At 41.6% G+C, this 21,242-nt stretch overlaps 1 protein-coding gene across 1 annotated transcript in view; it reads left to right on the plus strand.

The window, feature by feature from the left end:
• Positions 1-21,051, plus strand: part of LOC119165910 (golgin subfamily A member 1) — a 687,968-nt gene extending 666,917 nt beyond the window's left edge. Inside the window, exons 17-19 of the mRNA XM_075884494.1 lie at positions 12,376-12,486; positions 14,423-14,728; positions 15,139-21,051. Of these exons, the coding sequence (XP_075740609.1) occupies positions 12,376-12,486; positions 14,423-14,728; positions 15,139-15,369 (648 nt within the window). The 3' untranslated portion in view covers positions 15,370-21,051. The remainder of the gene's footprint in view (positions 1-12,375; positions 12,487-14,422; positions 14,729-15,138) is intronic.
• Positions 21,052-21,242: the final 191 nt, after the last annotated feature.

A 21,242-nucleotide genomic window follows, 5' to 3' on the forward strand; every position in this document is an offset into this window, starting at 1 on the left:
ATTGGCTTATGGCTAGGGTAATTCCAGTTTTTAAAAATGGAGACCGTTTCTATGTTTACAATTATCGACCAATTTCCTTAACGTGCTGTTGTTGCAAGATGATAGAACATATTGTAGCTAACCATATTCTTAATGTACTGGAAAAAAATAAAACATTGAGTCCCTTCCAACATGGTTTTAGAAAGGGATTTTCTACCGTTATGCAGTTGGTCACCGCCGTTCATAGTTTTAGTTCAATCTTAGATCACTCCGGGCAAATTGATGTTTTGTTTTTAGACTTAAGCAAGGCATTCGACAGGGTTCCTCACGGTAGCCTTCTTTTAAAACTTAAACAAGCAGGAATTCCTTCTACACTTGTAAATTGGGTTAATTCATATTTGAAAGATCGAACGCAATTTGTAGACATCGATGGTACTTGTTCCTCTTCTCTAACAGTGACATCAGGTGTGCCCCAGGGAAGTGTGCTGGGGCCCCTGCTTTTTTTGTTGTATGTTAATGATTTAGTGTCTGTGGTTGGTGATACTGTGAATATTGGAATGTTCGCGGATGATATCATGATTTATACTGAAGTGCAGTCTGCTTCTGATCAACATCGGCTAGATAGGGCTTTATGTGACATATCATCTTGGTGCGACAAATGGGGCATGAAAATTAGCACTACAAAAACAGTTCTTTTACGTGTAACCAGGAAACGAAACCCCATAACTTTCCGGTACAAAATTAAAAACACCTTAATCGAGGAGGTTAGTAAGTTTAAATACCTAGGTATCGTATTGAACTCCAGATTAGATTGGAACGACCACGTTCAGCAGGTAACTTCTTCAGCGCTAAAAAAACTTGGTCTTTTACGACATAAACTTCGAGGTACACCTAGTAACGTTAAGCTTTTAGCGTATAATTCCATAATTAGGCCTAAACTGGAGTATGCAGCGGTTGTTTGGGACCCGCACACGAACAAAAACATTAACGAATTGGAGAAGGTTCAGAGGAGGGCTGTTCGTTTTATTTATAATAAATATAAAAGAAGTGATTCTCCGTCAGGTATCATGGCACTCAATAAAATCCAACCACTACACATTAGACGCCAAATTGCCCGCTTAGCTTTTATGGAATCCCTAATTAAGTGTAAGACTGGATTATCACCCACTCCATTCATTAGTCCGTCCACCACGAGGAAAACACGACACACACATAGCCACAGTTTATCCCCATTCTTTGCCCGAACAAATACCTTTAAGTTTTCATATTTTCCACGCACGGTAGATGACTGGAATAAATTGCCAGAAAGAATTTTTAGTGAAAATTTTATGACAGCCCTACACGATCATTTTAGAAACTTTTAATTACTGACGTTCGAGTTTTGAGCAATGTTTCTTGAAGTTGTGCGTGATTTTCTAGTTTTATTTGGATTGGAAACCCTGCTATGTTTGTGCGAAAAGTCGGTTTCACCGTGGCTTGTTTATTTTGTAGTTCCAAGTGAATTCTGCGTTTTGTTGCTTCATTGTTTTTGTTACATTGCATTGCATTGTATGTGCGTGAACATTCTTTTTTTTCTGCCCGTCCTGCTTGGACCATTAAATTGGTCTGCAGTATTGTATAAATAAAAAAATAAATAGCAACTTAACCGAGATGGACGCCAGGCATGGAAAGAAGGAGGCACTGCCTTTGGGGCGAGGACATTCAGCGAAGGCTGCGCAGTTGACCCATACTGCAGTGATTGCTGAGAAGGTGACGCTGCAACCACCTGAGCGCACGTCGGCTTTGGAGCTAGGGATTTGCTCATACGTCATGGACGCTAGTTCCTCCCTCACGATGTTGCAGAGGCTGCTGTAGAAGGCGTCATGTTGAGCTCATAAGACGACGAAGTGGCCTGGAGTTGCAGCTCCTCGCGGATCATGGACCATATCAACGCACGTAGCTTACTGTCATGCTTTGGCCTGAGATCTGCTGTGTCAGGTTGTAAACGTATAAGTTGAAGGTCATAGAGTCACTGACACGTACTGATGATATTCGCGACCGTGGTGGGGTTCTTTGCTGCTAAAGCGTTCAATGCAACGGCGCCTATGCCCTTGAGTAGGTGGCAAACGCGGTCATGCTCCGCCATTGAGCAGTCGACGCGATGGCATAGGGCGAGGACATCTTCAATGTACGAGGTATAGCATGCATCGCAGTGCTGAACACGTTCAGCCAGCTTCTGTTTGGCTATGTCTGTACGGACAGAAGGGTTGGCAAATATCTGACGGAGCTGCTGCTTAAAAGTAGGCCAGTCTAGGAAACCCAGCTGGTGCTTGAAAAACTAAGTCTTAGCGACCCCCATCAGATAGAACGGTACGCGGGACAGCTTCACAGAATCATGCCAATAGTTAACCGCACTCCACGGTCATACTCATCCAACCAGTCTTCAACGTCTTCACCGCGAAGGCCGGCGAACATCGGAAGATCTTTTTGAGGGGCGGTGACAGTCCAAGAAGGCATGCCCATGGGAGCAGGCGGGGTAAATGGAGCCATGTTGTGCTCCTCTTGCGACATGACCGTGGGCTGACTATACAGATGGCGACCTGACCGGAGCTCCAGGAATGGTTTGTAGTCGAAAATAACGAAAAGTGATCCAGGGAGAGGATCAGGGAACTAGAAAGCACTCTCCATCACTTACTTGTAAGGCAACGTTTTGGCTGCAAGACACTTCTTTTACTTTCCGAGCCTCTGCCCCACAACACAGGTCAGACTGATGATGATGACTATGTACATATGATAAGATGACGGTGTATGAATAATGCTCACAATATTTATAACTCATCACAAGATTCTCAGAATAATTTTTCATGTCCTTGAATGTAAATGCAACTTGCTTTTCCTCCAGGATTTGAAGTTAGCTGCTTCACATTGCTCCAAAATGGAAAATTTAGCTTCTTCAGACGTCTTTAAACTGAAAAATTTCGCTGCTCCAAAGTGCTCCAATATAAAAATTTTGCTGCTCCAAAAATCGCTCCATATTGGAAGACCTCGGTGGCATCACTGTTTATAAGTGTGCTTGTGTTTATTTTATTTACACATATTTTTCTCTTGCTTTTTCCCCCATGTCTTGCTAATTATGTGTCACACTTGGATGCTTTATAATGTAGCTGTATTTCTTTTATGTGTTAATGGCTTGTTGCCATTCTGTTTTTTTCTTTATCTTTAATCAGAAATATATTACTTGAATTGAATTGACATAAAAAATCGTTTACAGAATACAACAGTGTCAAAAATTCATCTTTATTTTTAGCCAAAGGCTACTTGGGATTCATTCAAACAGTAATCTTGAAACATTCTTGTCATTTGCCCACGAAAACTAGAATACAAACACAAATATTTTACTAAAGTTATAACACATGGAAATTACACACAAGTAAATTACTTGTGAGGTCGATACATTAAAGATGTCTTGACATTCGTATAGAAGAAAATAGGCTTTACGCAGTTTTTTGCAGACTTCAGCAATATGAGGTCTCCAGTTACAATTTTTATCAAGACAATGCCTAGGTATTTTATTGATTGTACTCGTTCTAGCGCTGATTTACTTATTACAAGTGTGCATGCGTGTTCCTCGGGGGTTTTGTGCAGTGAAGTAAACACAATGTCCTTGGTTTCCTGTGTATTTAAAGTTAGTCTGTTTGAAGAGAATCTTTGTTGAATGTCAGCAAGCTCCGAGATCGCACATCATATGGTTTAGTCAAAAGAATCTTGAGCGCATATGAGTGCTGTATCATCAGTATACATAAATATGAAAAAGTTTTTTGCCACGTTAGGTAGGTCGTGAATATAAAAAATAACATAGACATTCTGGCAGACTATTTGCTGCACATGTTTCAAGACTGGCAGGACTGTGGTATATACCCAAATGAGCTTAAGTTGGGCAAAGTTGTCCCTGTATACAAAGATGGAGACCGATCAGGTGCATCTAATTACAGACCAATATCTTTGTTAAGTGTAATTAATACAATTTTTGAAAAAATCCCATCAGTGCAGATAACATCATTTGCATTCAAACATAATATAATTTGCTCAAACCAGCATGGTTTTCGAGCACACAGATCTACATCTACTGCAGTTTTGGTATTAACCCAACAAATTAACAAAGCCTTGAATAACAATAAGATAGCTGTCGTAGTTTTTTTAGACATAAGAAAAGCTTTCGATTCCGTCAACCACAACATCATGTTAAGTAAGCTTCATGACTACGGTTTTCGAGGCAAAATTCACCAGCTTTTCAAATCATACCTATCCTACCGCCAGCAACGTGTAGGGATGAATGGCGTCGAGTCTTCTACTCAATCAATAGTCTCCGGGGTATCACAAGGCTCAGTTATTGGACCCCACTCTTTTTTCCCTGTACGTTAACGATTTTCCCTCCATCCTACTATATTCAGAAGCTTTAATGTACGCAGACGATACGGCACTAATCTTTGTTGGTGACAGCTTAAGAGACATCGAAGATAAAATCAACGAAGAGTTACAGAGAGTACAAGTATGGTTTAAACGAAACCACCTTAATATCAACACAGAGAAAACTAAATACATGGTCTTTCACTCTAGGAAAAAAGAACTCGACTTCGCAGGTTTCAACTTGGTTTTAGATACGGCACTGCTACAGCCAGTAGCCTCGTTTAAGTACTTAGGGGTCATGTTTGACTCGGACATGAACTGGAAATCGCATATACAAAAGACATGCTCCAAGCTAGCATATGGGTGTCACACGCTACTAAAAGCCCGTGAATGTTTTGGCGCATCAATTTTGCGCATCCTATATTTTGCATTCGTGCACAGTCACTTGAGCTACCGTATAGCATCGTGGGGCAGTACATATAAAACTCATTTGAAATGTATTAGCCGCCTGCAAAAAAGGGCAGTCCGGATTATTACACACTCAAACAGGACGGATACTGCAAAACCACTGTTTCAAATGATGTGTGTACTTCCACTGGACTCTGTTCATGTGTCTAGTTTTGCTGATATAGTGCATGGGATAATAAAACGTGATGACCCATTACCATTAAGCACCTTTACGTTACCCGCACGCTGTACAAGAGCTGCAGCGAATCACTGTTTTAATTTACCAGTAGCCAGAAATGCCTACGGTCGAAGGCTCATAGAATTTCACGGCGCTCTCATATGGAATGCGATACCGACTGATGTGAAAGAGGCTAGAAATTTTCCATTGGCCATGAAGCATGCACTTCATGCGAACTTTCTAAATAATACGTCTGCATAGTCATTTAGTATTTTTATTATTATTATGATTAGTATTATTCTAGTGCTATTATTATTGTGTGCTATAAGTAGCTATGTTCTGCGCTATGTTTCTTTGTATAGTTCAATCATATGTTTTTTGCTTTTTTCTGGTTTAAACATTATATCCAGGTTGATGTTTTTTGTCGCTGTGTAACTGCTTGCGCAAGTATGTTGGTATGTCACACAATTGGTCCCTCTACTAGCCAGTTAGGCTATGGGACCAAACAAGTGTTTGCGAAGTTTTTTGTTACATGGATGTGAAAGTTACAATAACAAAAAATATATATATGTACAGTGAAAAACATATTGTGCCGAGAACTGAACCTTGGAGTACTCTTATAGTTACTGCAAGAAACTCTGGTTGGGTATTGGCAAGTTTTACTGTTTGTTTACTGTTTTCCAGATAACTTCGAAACACTCAAGACATATTCCACGAAAGCTGTAAGCTTTCCACGAAAGCATTCTAGTTTATTTATTAATATACTGCAGTTTACAGTATCATAAGCTTTGTTTTTCTATCAAGAAATTGACCTACAACTGTTCTTTTGTTATTTATATTTGATAAGTTTTGAGAGTGACAATGAAGCTGCGTCACTTGACCTACCCTTTTCAAACCCATGTTGACAGTGAGACGTCCCCCGCTACGCCACCGATTACCAAAGAGAGGGAAGACCACTCAATCCCTTGTCTATCCGGTTCTTTCTTGGCTATGTGTCTCAATCACTTCTCACATACAGGGATTCGTACTGGGGCCTGGAAGTAAGAGACGCTACGACCTGTTTCTGTTTACTGATTCATTTAATTTATTACTAACTGCAAGCATCGTATACCCGCGTACATCAACCACTATACAAAATTATAACACATGATTTAGACACTCGCGACATTCGACACAGGGTAGGCACGTAAAGAAAGTAACTGCAACAATACAAGGGTATGCATATATAAAGAAAACACACGACGACACAAATGATGAAGTTATCAATGAATAAAACCACGCAATGTCTCAACGCGCTGCTTCCCTGCCTGCAAAGCTAGTCTAAATAGGGTGCATAAAGTTCGTCTCACGAATGGTCCGTGTTGTCAGTCTTCCTCGTCTTCGTCGTCTAATTCTTTGTCTCTCTCTGCGATTTCTATCTTAATCTTCTTTCATAACGTCCCGCAATCACTCGCTACCTCGTTTCCCATCTCTAACTTTCATTCCTCGTCATACCATCCCTGCCTCAGTCATCATCTCATCGACTCTCATCGCTATCTCTTCACACCGTTATCTTCCTTTTCCATTCCTCCTCTCTATCATCTCGAGCTCATCGCATCGTCCCTCCAACTCTCTTCGCATCGTCTCGTAGTCCCTTTTCGTAGGACCCGACTCCGCCCCTCCGTGGCACCTAACCAATTGCCACTGTTGACATGACACATTTCTCTGTCAGTCGGTGTGTGTCATCTTCGACGGCCGCCCCCGCGGCCCGCACCAGTAGAAAACCCTCTCCCAAGCAAAGCCGAGCAAGTAACTATGTACAAACTCAAGCCTCAGAGAGAAAGATGGGCGAGCTGTCCGAAGACACATGAATTACAAGCGAACAATGGTCTCAATGCTCCAACAAAGAGTGTCATCTGTAATGGCCATCGTCTGGAGTTTCCAGTGCTGTGCCGAAATGTTTTCGGCCGAACCAATCGCCCCGGTTTCTGGTACTTGATGAGCCGATGTGCAGACCGAGTCTCAACGTTTCCATGCAGCTCGGTGTCTCCCGCGAAATTCTCCGCAGCCGCCGCTTCTTCGTCATTCAACGCCGCGGGTGGCCATTCGCGCAGAACGCAGTAATGAGCCCTGGAGCCACGGAGGCTGACGGAAAGTCAGGCCGGATCCGGCACAGGCGCTGCTGCAGGGTCACATTCCCCGAACCAACAAAAGGTGCTGTGCTGCTCCCCCATGCCACAAATCTGAAGGGTGCACGCGGATTATTGCTACCTTACACTGTCACACTGTCTGTAGACAACAAGGCGCCACCCGGTCCTCGTGTTTGCGATGGGGGCCCCGCGAGAACAGAAGAAATATTCCTTCCAAGTACTCCACTCCGGAATGCCCATTCGTTACACCGAAGGTTTTCTTTGCCTTTTTTTTTTTAATGCGTGGGTTTGAGAAACGAGCGTAAACATCTTGAAAGGACCGGGGTTCAGTGCGTGTTTGCGGGGACGTCACAACAGGATGTTAGAATACTTTCGTGTTCTAGGAAAGACATGATTCGTTTAATTATTAGTTTTTAGAACACAATATTTACGGTACTTAAAATGCAAATGGAGTGGTAGTTCTCTGGTATTTTTGTCACCAGCCTTGTAAATCAGGATGACCTTTAATAATAATAATAATAATAATAATAATAATAATGATGGTGGTGGTGGTTTATTTTGACCCATGCACAGTTGATGGAGGAGGTGAGAATAGAAGCCACTATCCGCTTGACAAAATTCTCACCCCCTTATATATATATAAGGCAGTGGCAATGGCGGTAACAGAACACCATAGCTAACAAAAGTACACGACATTAACAAAATTAGGAATTATGAAGCTGTCAAACATGCTACAGACTCTTGCGCTGACAAAAACGAAAAAAAACAAAAAATCACAGTGCAATGAACATATATAGAAATTTAAATCAGAAGTCGCATTATGTAGACCACAAATACACTAAACATATGATTTACGTGTAGCGGTGATTGAACTCGTTCCTTGAATTTTGTTTATTGTTTTTCCTAATTGTTAACTACAAACTTTAAAGGTAAGGTCTTAATTGTCTGGAGCATTAATAAGATATTGGGAAGCTGAGAAAGGGTGATATCTGCTATATCAACACCTAATGAATATAATTTGTTTAATTGTAATGTAGCTGATATGTAATTTATTGTTGTCCATAGTTAGTTCTTGTACAAAAAAGTATTCAAGGTGGCTGATGAAGATGTGAGTATTTTGGTTGATAACATTTCATGGAAGCGATATCTGTGATACAGTCGAACTCCACTACAATGAACGTCGCTTCAACGAAATTTCCGCTATAACGAAAAATTCACAGTTCCCTGTCGCCAGTCCACAGGAGTCAATGCATAAATATTGTCACCACAAGAAACACTTTTTTTTTCTGCCATCCTGCTTCAATGAAATTTCACCATACAATTCTAGGCTTAGATATTTATTGCTATGCAGTAAACGCAGTCTTTAATATTTTGAAGCATTTTCAAGACTTGAAAATACAACGACAAAGTCTAAAACACACGTTGGCACCACCGAAAACCGCAACTGTTCAGAGAGCATGGGCGCCGTCATTGCTTGATAGTGATGACAATAAGACTGCCCCGCTTTCGCCACTGGCTTGCTTTTGAGCCGCAGACGATCCGAAGCTGAAGCTCAGTGGCTCAGTTCATGGTTTTCTTTCTCGCAGCTGTGTGGAAAGATGCCTTTTTTTGATGCCAATGCGTATTATTTTGTTTGCACTTGGCCATTGTGGTAACTAATCAGAGCAGCTGTTCGTCCACATTATGAACAAAATCACCCAGCCGCGAGTGGTGGATGATAAGGATGACAGAATAAGGCAAGAGTCACCGCTCCCCGATACCCGGGCTGTGTTCCAATTCTTAGACAGCACGTAGACAGTCTATAAAGACTGATTAGAAGACAGCTTCAAGCCCATGCTGTCCGAGAAATGCACGGAGAAAGGAAACCTTTCCTTCCTCCATGAAGAAATGCACGGAGAAAGGAAACCTTTCCTTCCTCCGTGAAGAAATGGAACACATTTAGACTGCTTTTACACGACAATGCGCCACCTCGCGTCAAGAAGAAAAAGCTAAAATAAACAAACATAACAGTTGTATTTTCTGGCTTATTTCGTGTTGAAATCCAAAACAAATAAACGTTACTCACATTGAGCGTCTGGGAAAGTGTCAACTTGTGTGAAAACGACCATTCCAGCGATATTCGATCTATCTGAGCTATTCGATGAGCCGCCATCTTGTTTAGACAGCAAAGACGCCTGCATTGTATTTGTCTACGATCCGGTCTTCTCGGAGCTGTCTATTTTGCCGGCTACGTGAGAATTGGAATAGGACTTAAGATGGCCGCCGTCAATTTAGCTGTCTATTTAGCCGTCTATGGTGAGTATTGAAACACAGCCCCTGTCTCCATTTTGGCGGTGTCGGATACACTTTAATGGCAGACAGCTGCTGCTGGTAATGTATTAATGCAGCTGTTTGGTTAATTCGCGAAAGCGGTTGTAGGCCTTGTTTCAGTGTGCCTTTCACCATGGCTTCGCAATGCATGGGGGAGAATAGTGTCGTGATGCTGCTGGGAAAGAATGGGAAGCAGCGGACACTTTTTGAATTTTGAGACTAAACGTTCCTTTGTTTTGCTAGCTCAGATCAGCTATATTTTTTCAATTTCACTGCTACGAAATTTTCTCCTTAACAAAATTTTTTTCGCGCCACGTCAGTTTCGTTGTAGTGAGATTTGACTGTATTGACGATTTCATGTTCACTAAACAATTGATCTGTCGTATGCCTGCGAGGAAAGTTATAAATTTGACAGAAGATTTTATTATGAAGAGATGATTTTTTTTTGTAAATTAGTATTAGCCATTCTTTTCCACACTAACGTGCATTAGTTAAAACGTAAAAGGAATAAAGCGTAGTAGGTACTTATGAAATCAAAAATTACAGCTTCAGTTTTATTTACATTAATTGACAGTGCATTTTTCTTTAACTTAAATAAAAGATTTTTTTTAAAGGCAGACAAAGGATATTTATGCATTCTTTTACTATTAAAGAAGAGATATTTTTGCATCCCACTGAGAATTTAACTGGCATACCTACAGCTACAATTTCATTAGCCATTATATCAGTAAACATAAATGTGCCCCGCCGTGGTGGTCTAGTGACTAAGGTACTCGGCTGCTGATCCGCAGGTCGCGGGATCGAATCCCGGCTGCGGCGGCTGCATTTTTGGTGGAGGCAGAAATGTTGTAGGCCCGTGTGCTCAGATTTGTGTGCACGTTAGAGAACCCCAGGTGGTAGAAATTTCCGGAGCCCTCCACTACGGCGTCTCTCATAATCATATGGTGGTTTTGGGACGTTAAACCCCAGAAATCAATCATCAGTAAGCATAAATGTCAAGTTTACTGATACGTTATTGTCTCTGCCCTACAGGAATGCCTCACGCGGGCACTTTAGGTACTGTAAATAAATAAATGAAGGCTCTTGTGAGATGAGATCGTCGTTTAACACCAAGCATGATTTATGAAGAGTCAAGTTTCAACACCTTCACCACACACAAATTTTGACCGGCGATTTGAACATGCAAAGCACTTGGGTGCAATGCCTCGTCTCACACGATTTAGCAGGCAAACACTTGTCGGCAATGTCTCATCTTACACAAATTTGTGTGACACGAGAAGTTGCGGACAAGTGGATGCTTCAACAGGATAATAACCTGTGTCACACGGCGCTTGCCATAAGTGAATTTTTTTTACCTCAAAACACATGACTCTCATGGCCCTACCCCTTTGTTCACATGATTTGAGCTGTTGTGATTTTTTTCTTTTCCAAAAATTGAAACATGTTCTGAAAACATCGTTGTGAAACTCTGGAGAATATTCAAAAGACTGTTACCGACCATTTAAAAGCCCTACCAGTTGAGGGCTTCCTGCGCTGCTACCAAGAGGGGCAACGACTGTGCCAGTGTTTAGCTACGCAAGGGAACTACTTTGAAGGAGATAATGTTGTTTGAAAAAGCTAAATAGTTTGGTAATTGCAAACTCGGTGTCATACTTTTATAACACACCTCATATGTTTTATTGTTTTGTAGCAAACAAAAGTAAGCGAGATCGGTCTGTACTTCTTTATAGAATGTTTAGGCCTACTTTTATGAATGGGAACAACAGCTGCTGCTTTTAATTTGTTTGGAATTGAACTGCTGTATAGAGACTAATTGAATAAAATGACTAAAACATTATATATTTTCTGTGGTTGTGCCTTGATTACTTTGGTTGGTGTGCCATCAGAGCCTCTGGATGTTTTTTAGGTTAGTAAGTAGTTTAAGAACACCATTATATATGGCAGTGACAGTGGGCATATTCTTTATTCTTGTAGGATAAATCGGCATTTCAGGAAGTTGATAAAGTTGAAAACCGATTTAAAACATTAAACATATGTGCAAGCCTTCTCGTAATCATCACAGACTGCTTGTCCATCGGGCAGTAGATTAGGGTTCTTGTTCACCTTTTTTTCTGTTGACTTTAATATATTCCAGAATTCTTTGGGAGTGTCTTTGAGCTTTTTATCAAGTGCATATCTGTTTTTGTTTAGTGTCATGTTCTATTTTGTAGCCCAAGTTACGTATTTTCTTCATGAACAGTCTGTTTGCAATTTCTTCAATGTGCAGCATAAAGGCGGAATTTCATTCTAGTTAAAGCTCGAATTTTCTTGTTTACCCATGGTCTGTCATTATTGTGATGACTTGCTTAGAGTTTAGAAGGAATGTATTCGTCAAAAAAGGTCATCAGCTTATCACCAAACGCCAGTGTTCAGCTAGCACGGAAGGTCTTGCACTGTTACTCTCAAAAGTGTGGTTTATATCAAGAAACTTCTTGAAAGTGAAAAATGTCACACTGTGCACATGGCAAGAGCAGCTGCAGTAGCTTAGCCTGAATGTTGTGGTGCTCGAGATCATGGGTTCATTTACTGGCCACACAAGTGGCACTTCGATGGAGTTAAAATGTAAAGACACTCATGTGCTTAGGTAAAGTTGAAAATTTATGAAATCCAGGTGGTCAAAGTAAATCCAGCATCTTCATGCCTCACAATCGCATACATGTTTCGGCATGCGAAAGTGAGAAATAAGATAGCGTATAACTACTCTTTGTGTTCTTTTTGTTGTGGTGGTAGGTATCGAAGCATAGCACAAAGATGAATCAGCTGTGCAAACACTCAATTACCTAGGGAGCTTTCATGGTGGAGTGTTTTTGGAACAGATTGAGGGACGCAGCCTTGTCGCAAAAAGGTTTTTGGCGTGTTGTACATTGGCTTGTTGTAAGGGAGGGATGGTGTATTGCTTCGTTGCAGGTGAATCAGTTAGAGAAGGAAGCTGTGGCCAATGTGAGCAACAGCACCAGCGTGTCCGACCTGGAGAGCAAGGTGGTTCTTCTCGAGAACCAAGTCTCTGAAAAAAACAAGGCATGTGGTATTTGCCAATAATTATCATGGCAGCATAATCAATACCTTGCTAGAGATAAATGTGTAAAATTGTATTTTTCAAGTTGTTTAAGAGCTGAACTCTTTGCAGGCCAATGTCTACCCCTGTACAACAACGCAGCGGTGCACTGCTCGACTAGTTGTCTCTGTGGTTGACTCAGATGCAGTTCCTTACTACATTATGTGCCATATAATTGTCGCGTAGGTGACCATACGCCGCACGGTGCGCAGACCAGTAGAGAGGGAGACCACAACTGGAATAAAATAAAAAGTAATTTATTGGGCTGACTTGCGCCCAAAAAGAAGCCAACACGCACCGCTTGGCGACGGCGAAAAAATACAGGACTGTGGGCCCAAAAGGTGGCTATCATACTTCTAGTGGCTACCAAACTGTGCACCTCGATCTGCCAGTAGCTGCTCCTGAAGTCCATCAAGGAAAAGTACCTGGCGCCGCACAGTCGGTCTAACGTATCATCGATTCTCGGCAGTGGGTAGACGTCCTTCTTGGTGACGCTTTTTAGTCGCTGATAATCTATACAGAAGCGTAAAGAGTGATCTTTCTTTTTCACAAGCACCACGGGTGACAACTACGGGTTCTTCGAGGGTTGTATTATGTCGTCACAGAGAATCTCCTCAACTTGCATCTTTATTGCATCATGTTGTCACACTGACACGCAGTAGGGACTTTGGCGGATCGAACAAACTGATTCATCAGTAATTATATGATACTTGGCTAACGATGTTTTTCGGATCTTCGATGACATAGAAAAGCATTCCATATATTCCAAGAGGATGGGATGCAGCTTCTCCTGTTTGTGTTGTGGCAAGTTGGGGTTAATGTCAAAGCTCGCCTCATTGATTGTTATTGGCGGTGCTGCTTGGGAGGAATCGGAGAGCGCTAGAGCATCGCTTATGTCGGCAAAGTCTTCCATGAATGCAACTGTCATGCCCTTCTTGAGGTGTTTGTGTTCCGCGCTGAAATTGGTGATAAGCACAGCGGCTCTGCCTTGGTGTAGCCGGACGACCCCACGTGTGACACAAACTTGGTGGTTGAGAAGTAGCTGTAGGTTTTCTTCCACGATTACATCACCACTTGAGAGTGCATCGATTTCGATAAATGCCATAACACTTGCATTTGGCAGGACGCTTACTTGATCGGCGAGGATGGTCAGTGGGGCGCAATGATAATGTCGCTGCACTGATGTGGACTGTTTTGTTGTCAGCGTTATGGTTTTCGTCTGTAAGTCAATCACTGTGCCATTTTCGTTTAGAAAGTCCATCCCCAGGTTCACGTCGCGAGAGCACTGTTGTATCATGATGAAACTCACAGGGTAACTGTGACCGTGAACAGCCAAACATGCTGTACATCGTCCAGTAGGGGTTATCAAGTGGCCGCCTGCAGTGCGTATTTGAGGGCCGTCCCACACTGTTTTATCTTTTTTGATTCATTAGTTCTGTGGTTTCTGAAGTACGCTGAACTACTACTAGCATCCTCCCATCCGCTCTGACGATGCCTAGTTGCTGTAATCTCGGAGTCCATGATTAGGTGTGCCAACCTGCACAACTCAATGGCAGCCCACAGAAAAAGCAAGAGATGGGAGCAAGCTCAATAACCATAAGCTTGGAGGAAGGCATGGCCATGTGCAACTATGTGCGACACACAGTGCCATGCCAAGCAGCTGCCAAACGACACTGAAAGCTAGTGTCATTGCTATGGATCTTTTCAAGGCGCTACAGTTATAGAATAAGAGTTTAAGCTGTGGCAACAATCAGTCACTTTATTTTGAAGTTATTTATAATTGTCAAAACAATGGTTAATGCATTACAAGATAAACATTAAAGTTAATATTACTCAAAAGCACAGTTAACTCTGAGTGCGGCTAAGTCTAATGAATTGTTTCATCTTTTTCACTGGTAGATGCTGAAGTTGCAGCAGCAGAGGATGAGTGACATGAAAAAAACTCTACAGAAGGAACTCAAGAACCACCAAGGTGCTGCCACAGTGACTGCTGTGCTCAATATTGAGGGCTCATCCTGCACAGCTAGTGATGTGCCACCCCCGGTCGACCATGGCGGCTCGGCTGGGGACAGTGCAGCAAAAGCAGAAACCGCCCTGCAAGATGCAGCACAGCCACAACGCTCTGACAGCAAACTAGAAGATGACATCAATTTCAAATATCTCAAGCATGTAGTCTTCAAGTTTATGACAAGCAAAGAGGATGAGGTAAGCACATATCTGTTTGCACTTTAATGTCCCGATGCACCTACATAAGTACCAAAAGTCTAGTGCATTTTAGCTTTCTTAAACCGTGCCTGTTATGACAAAAATCAAATTGCTGTGGAGGCGGCACGTGAATAGAATTTATAAGAGCACCATCTGTTTATATTAGGTGAAACAGCTTTATTTTTTGAAAAAAGGTATGATAGATCTCCAGAATACAGCAGCCAGGTCATTTTATGAGTTTGTGCTATGTTTAACCATTGGATAAGTTGCTGTAAAGTTGTGCCATAATGACATTGCAGCAATATTTGCAGTGTATTTCTTGTGTATGCTGCCGCAGTATTTTCGGTTAGAAGTTTGTGTCCACCTCCTGTAAAAGATTTTGAGGAAAAGAGGTTGTGTATTCTTTGCAGGCACAACACCTGATTCGAGCAGTATCTGTGCTACTTCGTTTCACGGCAGATGAGGAACAGATGATTCGTGAACACCTCGAGTGGAAGAATTCATGGTTTGGTATGCGGCCACAGCCACACTATGCACCACTTCATTCACTGCCGCAGTACCACCATGGACACAACACGCACCACCACCGCTCCTCCTCAACTTCTGGGAGTAATCCGAAAAGCAACACCAAAACCACCTAGCACACAGTGTCATCCCATTTCGAAATACGTCTTTGCACCAGCAGATGTGTGCTCATGTACATCAAGAGTAAACTTGCAGCATCGCCACGTCTATGACGTAGATATTTCAGAGAAGTTTCACCAGCAGTGATTCACTGTACCAGGCAGTTTGATGGCATCTCTGACTGTGGGTACTGTGTGTTGAGCACAGCAACGAACCTAATCAGACGTTGCAAGAACTCTTCCTGTGATTGCTCAGGACTGTCAATTACTGTGCTTATGTGTCACAGGACTGTGCCGTGGAACAGTACAAACGAAGGTGCTGAGAAATCTAAACCATTACATTGTGCAGATTCTTGTGAGCTCCCTTTAGCCCTTCTGTACAAAATGCAATGCAATATCTGACGAGACAGAAAAGTTTTCCCCTAAAAAGCTTTGCTTCATTTCTGTGAGGCACAAGCTTAACCAGTTTAGCGCTGTAAAGTCTTCTTACAATAAGGAGTGTGGTGGTGAACTTGCACTTTATAATGATATCTTTCTAGTCTGTTTTGCTAAACTCACTCAATTCTATTTTCTAGTTGCTCCAAAATAAAGGCTTTGTGTTTGGAAATTTGCTTTTTAAAGAAGAGAATGACAATTCAAACATTTACACAGTATGATCTTGAGTTTTCTTGGTAAATTGGGGCTTCAAAAGTCAGACTTGGCAGCAGGGACAGCATACGACAGGGACGCTTATTGCTGTTGTTTTCCCAGGTGTTCGAGGCGTACAGTGGCTGACTATCGGCGTTGATAGCGGAGCGTGCTACATCCAGCGCCTTGCTGGAGTGCCGCGCTGACCGACCGGCTACGTTTTTTGCGCCCGGCACCATACCACGTGGCATCGGCCACCCCTGGCCCTTCAAAAAGACAGCAGCAACGCCTCCCTCGATCACTTGGCAGCAGGGACAGCATACGACAGGGACGCTTATTGCTGTTGTTTTCCCAGGTGTTCGAGGCGTACAGTGGCTGACTATCGGCGTTGGTAGCGGAGCGTGCTACATCCAGCGCCTTGCAGGAGTGCCGCGCTGACCGACCGGCTACGTTTTTTGCGCCCGGCACCATACCACGTGGCATCGGCCACCCCTGGCCCTTCAAAAAGACAGCGGCAACGCCTCCCTCGATCACTTGGCAGCAGGGACAGCATACGACAGGGACGCTTATTGCTGTTGTTTTCCCAGGTTAGGCATTTGCCCTCCTGTTCTGTATAGTTCATTCGCTATCCTAGCGCTGTCTCTGTTGCCTATTTTTCAAAGTTCGTACTTGTTTTGCCCACTGTTGAATCTGTAACTTGCCCTTTAATCATGGGTACTGAGTTCGCGGACTTCAAACGCGACATTCGGAAAGAAATCAGAGAGTTAAACAAAAGCCTTGAATACTTGAACAAAGACTACGAAAATATAAAACAAGAGTGTGCTGAAATTAGAAAGAAAAACGCTGCTCTCAGGGCGTCCCACGAGGCAATGCAATGTGAGATAGACCGTTTGAGAAAGTTGGTGCACGAAAATTCCACGCGCCTAACTACTCAGGATCAATACTCTCGAAACAAAAATATAGAAATTAAAGGGATCCCACGTACCCCTAATGAAAACCTTGTACAGTTGCTTGCCAAAGTTGGTGACGCCTTGGGGGAGCCAATAAGTGAACAAGACATAGAAATATGCCACCGTTTGCCAACGAGGAGTGCCACTTCGCAAAGTAACACGGCACCAGACCCAGGTGTTGCAAAGAACGAGGTACGCCCTCATGCAAGCGCTGTTCCCGATCGGGGTAGCAAAGCAGGCAGTGATGCCCCCCTTAGCGGAAACATTGTGGTTGTTTTCAATCGCCGAGCTAAGAGGGATGCCATCGTTAAGAGAGCAAGGAGAACTCGATTCACAGCTGAGGAACTGGGTTTCACAACTAAACAGTCTGTTTTCGTAAATGAGCAACTTTGTCCCCAACTGAAAAAATTGCTGGGTATGATGATTGCTCGGAAACGGGAAATGAACTGGCACTTCGCGTGGGCAAGTGGTGGCCAAATATTTGCGTCTGAAACGGAAACATCTCGTGCAGTTCAAATCACATGTGAAGCTGACTTGCACAAGATGCACGCGGCCAATTCAAGCAGCCGCGGGGCATCTAGCATGCCGTAGGCTTATCTGATTAGCACTTTTCGTTTTTTCGGCGCGACCTTTTTTTTTCTTTTTCTTTTTTTCCTTTTGTTAAGATGGCGATATTACCACGTAATGTCAATATGTCTTACACTAGTGGATATTGCAGTATCATGCACTTAAATGCTCGCTCAGCTCGCAACAAGCACGATGATATAACTACGTTTTTCGACGAATTCTCGTTTAAATTCGACATCATCATGATTTCTGAAACTTGGTACACGTGCAATGACGAGGTATTATGCTTGCCAACGTATAAATCGTTCTTTCTAAACAGGCCCTCTCGTCGAGGGGGAGGTGTTTTGCAACTAATTGCTGATCATTTAGTTTGCAGCCTTCTCTCAGAATTTTCAGCGATTACACCAGACTATGAGGCATTATCACTAGAATGTCACAAGTATGTATACGTGGTAGTTTATCGTCCACCTGACGGAAAAACAGAAGCGTTTTTTCAATTTCTTGAAAATCTGCTTACGTATGCGTGTACTAACAAGTTGCACATTATCATAGGGGGTGACTGCAATATAAACCTTTTACAGCAAACTGAAACCTCTCGTAACTTCCAACTACTACTTGATTCCTTTGCGTGTGCTAATATTATTACTGAATCTACACGTGTCACTTTAGATTCTGAAAGCCTTATCGACTTACTTATTACAAATGACATAAGTGATTCAACCGTATCTGGAACTGTTATTGCCGATATTAGTGATCACTACCCTATATACATGTTTCAAAATCGCAACGAGTATCTTAATCGTGCAAAAGTATCAACTCCAGAATCATACAAAATACAGGAAATTAGTAACAAAACATTAGACACTTTTAGGCGTGAAATCGCGCAGATTTGTTGGGATCCTGTCTATAAATCAGTTAACGCTAATGAGGCATATGAAATATTCATGTGCCTGTTAAGAAAAACTTACCATAAGTGTTTTAAATATAAAACTGTCGAAACACTAAAGAAAGGTCGGAAACAATGGATGACGCGAGAATGTCTGGAAATGATTAAGAAGAAAAATCTACTGTACGCAAAATTCGTGAAAACAAGACACTATAACGATTTTTCGGAATTCAAGCGGTATAGAAATTTTGTAACGAAGCAACTGAGAAAAACTAAGGATGCGTACTATGAAGCTCTCTTCAAGAGGGTTAGCACTCGTGGCGACGTGCTTTGGCGAGAAATAAATAAGCTTCTAAATAGAAGTTGCTCTCGAGACAACGCACTTGAGTTAAACATAGATAACAAGATAGTAAAGGGTCAAGAACTTGCTAATAAATTTAACGTGTACTTCACAACGCTGGTGTCCTCTGATTTATCAAACCCTTCTCGTGCCTGTAATAGTGATTACAGGGACTTTCTAGGTGTGCCAAACATGAGCACTGCATATTTTTTAAACACAACTCCTGAAGAAGTACTGTCTGTATTTATGTCACTAAAGAACACTACTGCTCGGGACATAGATGACCTACAAATTAGACCTATTAAAGCAGCACTTGATCTTTTGTTACCTGTTCTTACCCATCTGTTTAATATCTGCTTATCCACGGGAGTTTTCCCAGAAAAAATGAAGCATGCGAGAGTTAGTGTCTTATACAAATCTGGTGACCGCAATATCTTTTCTAATTATCGTCCGATCTCAATACTTCCTGTTATCTCTAAAGGGCTAGAGAAAATCATATATCAACGTGTCATGTCTTTTTGTGAAAAGTACTCTATATTATCACCACATCAATTTGGCTTCCGACGGGGCATGTCCAGGGAACTGGCTCTCCTCACACAAAAAGAACTCATACTTAACTCATTTGAAAAGAAACTGTTAACACTGGGTGTTTTTATTGACTATTCCAAAGCGTTCGATAGAATCAACCACGAAGTACTCTATGCAAAATTGCGTCATTATGGTTTTCGGGGAACCCCACTTGACTTTCTGAAATCTTATTTATCACAAAGAAAGCAATCTGTAGTTATAAATGACAGCCAATCCTCCCTACTAGCCATAACGTCAGGTGTACCTCAGGGCAGCATATTAGGGCCCCTACTGTTTAATATTTATATAAACGACATAACAAGTGTCAGTAAATATGTGGACTTTATAATTTATGCAGATGACACTAGTATATTTTTTCATGGTAATGATTTAGGTAAGCTTGCAGACTCAGCCAACAACATTCTTAACGACATCTTCATATGGAGTACTGCAAATTATTTAATGATCAACACAAAAAAATCCAAAGCTGTGGTATTCGCACCGGTTCAGAAGGCTGTCTGTCGTGGTTTGGATATATTTCTCGGGCCCGAAAAAATTGAGGTTGTTAAAGAAGTTTCATCGTTAGGAGTAATTTTTAATGAAAATCTTAATTGGGACGAACACGTTAATAAAGTAACTAGAAATATAGCTAGGACGTGTGGTGTTCTCTCTAAACTTCGACAGATACTTCCAGCAAACATTAAACTTTTACTCTATAATACGTTGTTTTCATCTCACATAAACTATTGTAGTCTAGTGTGGGCAGATATATCTAAAGCAAATCAGAACAAAATATTTTTACTGCAGAAAAAAGCAATTCGTCATATTGCAAACGTACCATACGACGCACATACAAGTCATTTATTCAGAGAATATAAGATTTTACCGATCGATCACATACACAGTTTCAACCTTATTATGAAATACAAACAAAGCTTGCTATCAAACAACGCTTGTTTCCTTAAACTGTGTAACCTCAGAAAAAATACACAATCCTATTATGACATTCGGAAAAGGCCTTCCTGGTTCGTTCCTTATTCACGAACTAATCACGGTTTGAGAAGACTTGAACACTGTATTCCAGCTTGTTTTAACATGTTTGAAAATAAAAACATCGACATCTTTAATATACATAAAAAACAGCTTAAGAACCTTCTCATCCAAAATGGCGGCGTTTAGTTTAGCATCTTCTAGTTGTCCGGCTACAGTACTATATGTAAAAGAAACACCCTATAATAGTGCTCGTGTGCAACATGGCATCCTATGATGTTTGCGTTCTTTGACATTTTTTTCGTTGCTTTTTTTTTATGAGTAAAACATGCAACATTTCACTCGTCAGTGTTTCCCTTGTGCATTAAAACTTGTGCTTTTCGCATACCCAGAGTTGTAAACGTTGTATAATCATTTTGTAATACTTTGGTAGCCGTTTAGCAACGTGTGCATTGTTTCATGATTGACCACACGCTGTTTTCTTTTGTTTTTTGTTGTTTTTCTCTCTATGTGGTTTGCTTATTTTATATAAACCTGAAACAGATGTAATTTTGATGCATTTCCTTTTTATTTCCTAATTCCTTGAAGTTTTGAAAATCGACGTCAAATTGTTTTTTCATGTTTTGTGCTCTGCGGATTTTTGTAATGCCAAGTGAAAAGGGGTAGGAGCCTCGTCAAGCTGCTAACATAGCAGCTTTTTGCTCTTATCCTTGCGTTATCTTTTTCGCAACTCTGTGAAGAAAATGCTCAATAAAACTGAAACTAAAACTGAATACATGCAACTGCGCTGTCACTTTTGCGTTTTCTATTTTATGATACAACAGGTTATATTTCATCACTGTGGCATCAAACAATCAATCAATCAAGTTTTAATATTCAGTCACAACATAATGACCAAAATAAATACCGTATTTACTTGCCTAATGAACCCACCTTTTTTTTCAGAAAAGTTCACGCCAATTGG

The sequence above is a fragment of the Rhipicephalus microplus genome, unplaced genomic scaffold (genome assembly GCF_043290135.1).
Source record: "Rhipicephalus microplus isolate Deutch F79 unplaced genomic scaffold, USDA_Rmic scaffold_34, whole genome shotgun sequence".
Taxonomy (NCBI): Eukaryota; Metazoa; Arthropoda; class Arachnida; order Ixodida; family Ixodidae; genus Rhipicephalus; species Rhipicephalus microplus.